Raw genomic sequence first — 1,194 nt, 5'->3', positions numbered from 1 at the left:
GTGAGTGGAAGTAATGTACCAATATTGGAAATATCATTAACCACAAGAGCACTCAACTGATGAAACAATGCATGCTAATCATTATAAGTAAAAACATAAGTACATTTAATTAGCTATCTCATTACCAAGTTAATGTTTAGTTTTGTTCTAATTAGGTAACTTGCTCTGGTTGGAAATGAATAATAATTAAATTGTGAAGTTTATAATTTGCTAGTGAAACTTAAATAGAGCATTTTATAATCTGTAAGTATAATTTTCTTGAAGAAGTTTATAATCTATAAGTTTAATATATATATAGATAAGTTAATAACACTATTTTTACTTACCTTTCGCTTTAGGTTATTAATTTCAAAAGAACCTTCTAAATTCTGGTCATCAGATTCCTCTGAGCTAACTGAAGATTCAAAATCATCATTGTAAGAGTATTCTTCTTCTAGAAAATGTGGTGAAAAATTATCTTCAGAAGTTTGATATGTTATTTCCTTGAATTTCGTTGACACAAATACATTCTTGTGAAAAGTAATAAATATTAAGAAAATTGTACATAAATTGAAGGGCTCACTCTATTATCATGACATTTTACTACAATAGTTTCAAAACAAAAGCACAATACTCATAAGCTAGTAAAAAAAATCTGAATGCATTTTCCAGCTGAATGAAGAATAAGGAATCCTACAGAGCATAACTGAAAACTATGAAACAGTGCTACATCTGATGATGACAAAGTATAAGCTCATTAAAACAACGTAAACTTTTGTTCTTTAATTTTGTGTCCTATTTTTAGTCATTTTATGAATCTAAATTTGCACATCAGCTATCAAACTATTTCTTTATGTTCTGTTTAGCAACAAAATTCTATCACAAACTATGAATACATTTCTTCTTTTGTTAATATTTTACATAATGATATGTACAATTTATTTGATAATCTCTCCTTATATATATAGCTCACACTGACTCATGTAAATTACGTGAAAATATGTACTTTATATACATGTGTATATAGGTGAGTGTGTGTACTAGTACTATTGGTGGAGGGTTGATGCATGATGATTTGCATGAGAAACACACTGGAATCAGTCAATTCCAATGTTGGGGAGATAGAAGGCTTGTGGCATGTGTAAAAAAATGTTTGCATATAGAGAGCAGCATTGGATGAGAATAGCTATTTATGTGAGTGGAGGTAATGTACCG

At 29.0% G+C, this 1,194-nt stretch overlaps 1 protein-coding gene across 5 annotated transcripts in view; it reads right to left on the bottom strand.

Moving 5' to 3' along the window:
• LOC106466699 (protein KIAA0556-like) overlaps positions 1–1,194 on the bottom strand; it is a 132,316-nt gene that overhangs the window by 107,150 nt on the left and 23,972 nt on the right. For 4 of the 5 annotated variants that reach the window (XM_022394773.1, XM_022394771.1, XM_013926995.2 and 1 more), the window contains one exon: positions 327–433. In XM_022394773.1, the coding sequence (XP_022250481.1) occupies positions 327–433 (107 nt within the window). The remainder of the gene's footprint in view (positions 1–326; positions 434–1,194) is intronic. The other variant, XM_022394774.1, reaches the window with a different exon arrangement.

The sequence above is a fragment of the Limulus polyphemus genome, unplaced genomic scaffold (genome assembly GCF_000517525.1).
Source record: "Limulus polyphemus unplaced genomic scaffold, Limulus_polyphemus-2.1.2 Scaffold2348, whole genome shotgun sequence".
NCBI classification, from domain to species: domain Eukaryota; kingdom Metazoa; phylum Arthropoda; class Merostomata; order Xiphosura; family Limulidae; genus Limulus; species Limulus polyphemus.
The sequence above is the reverse complement of the archived record's forward strand: the minus strand, read 5'-3'. Positions and strand labels throughout refer to the sequence as shown.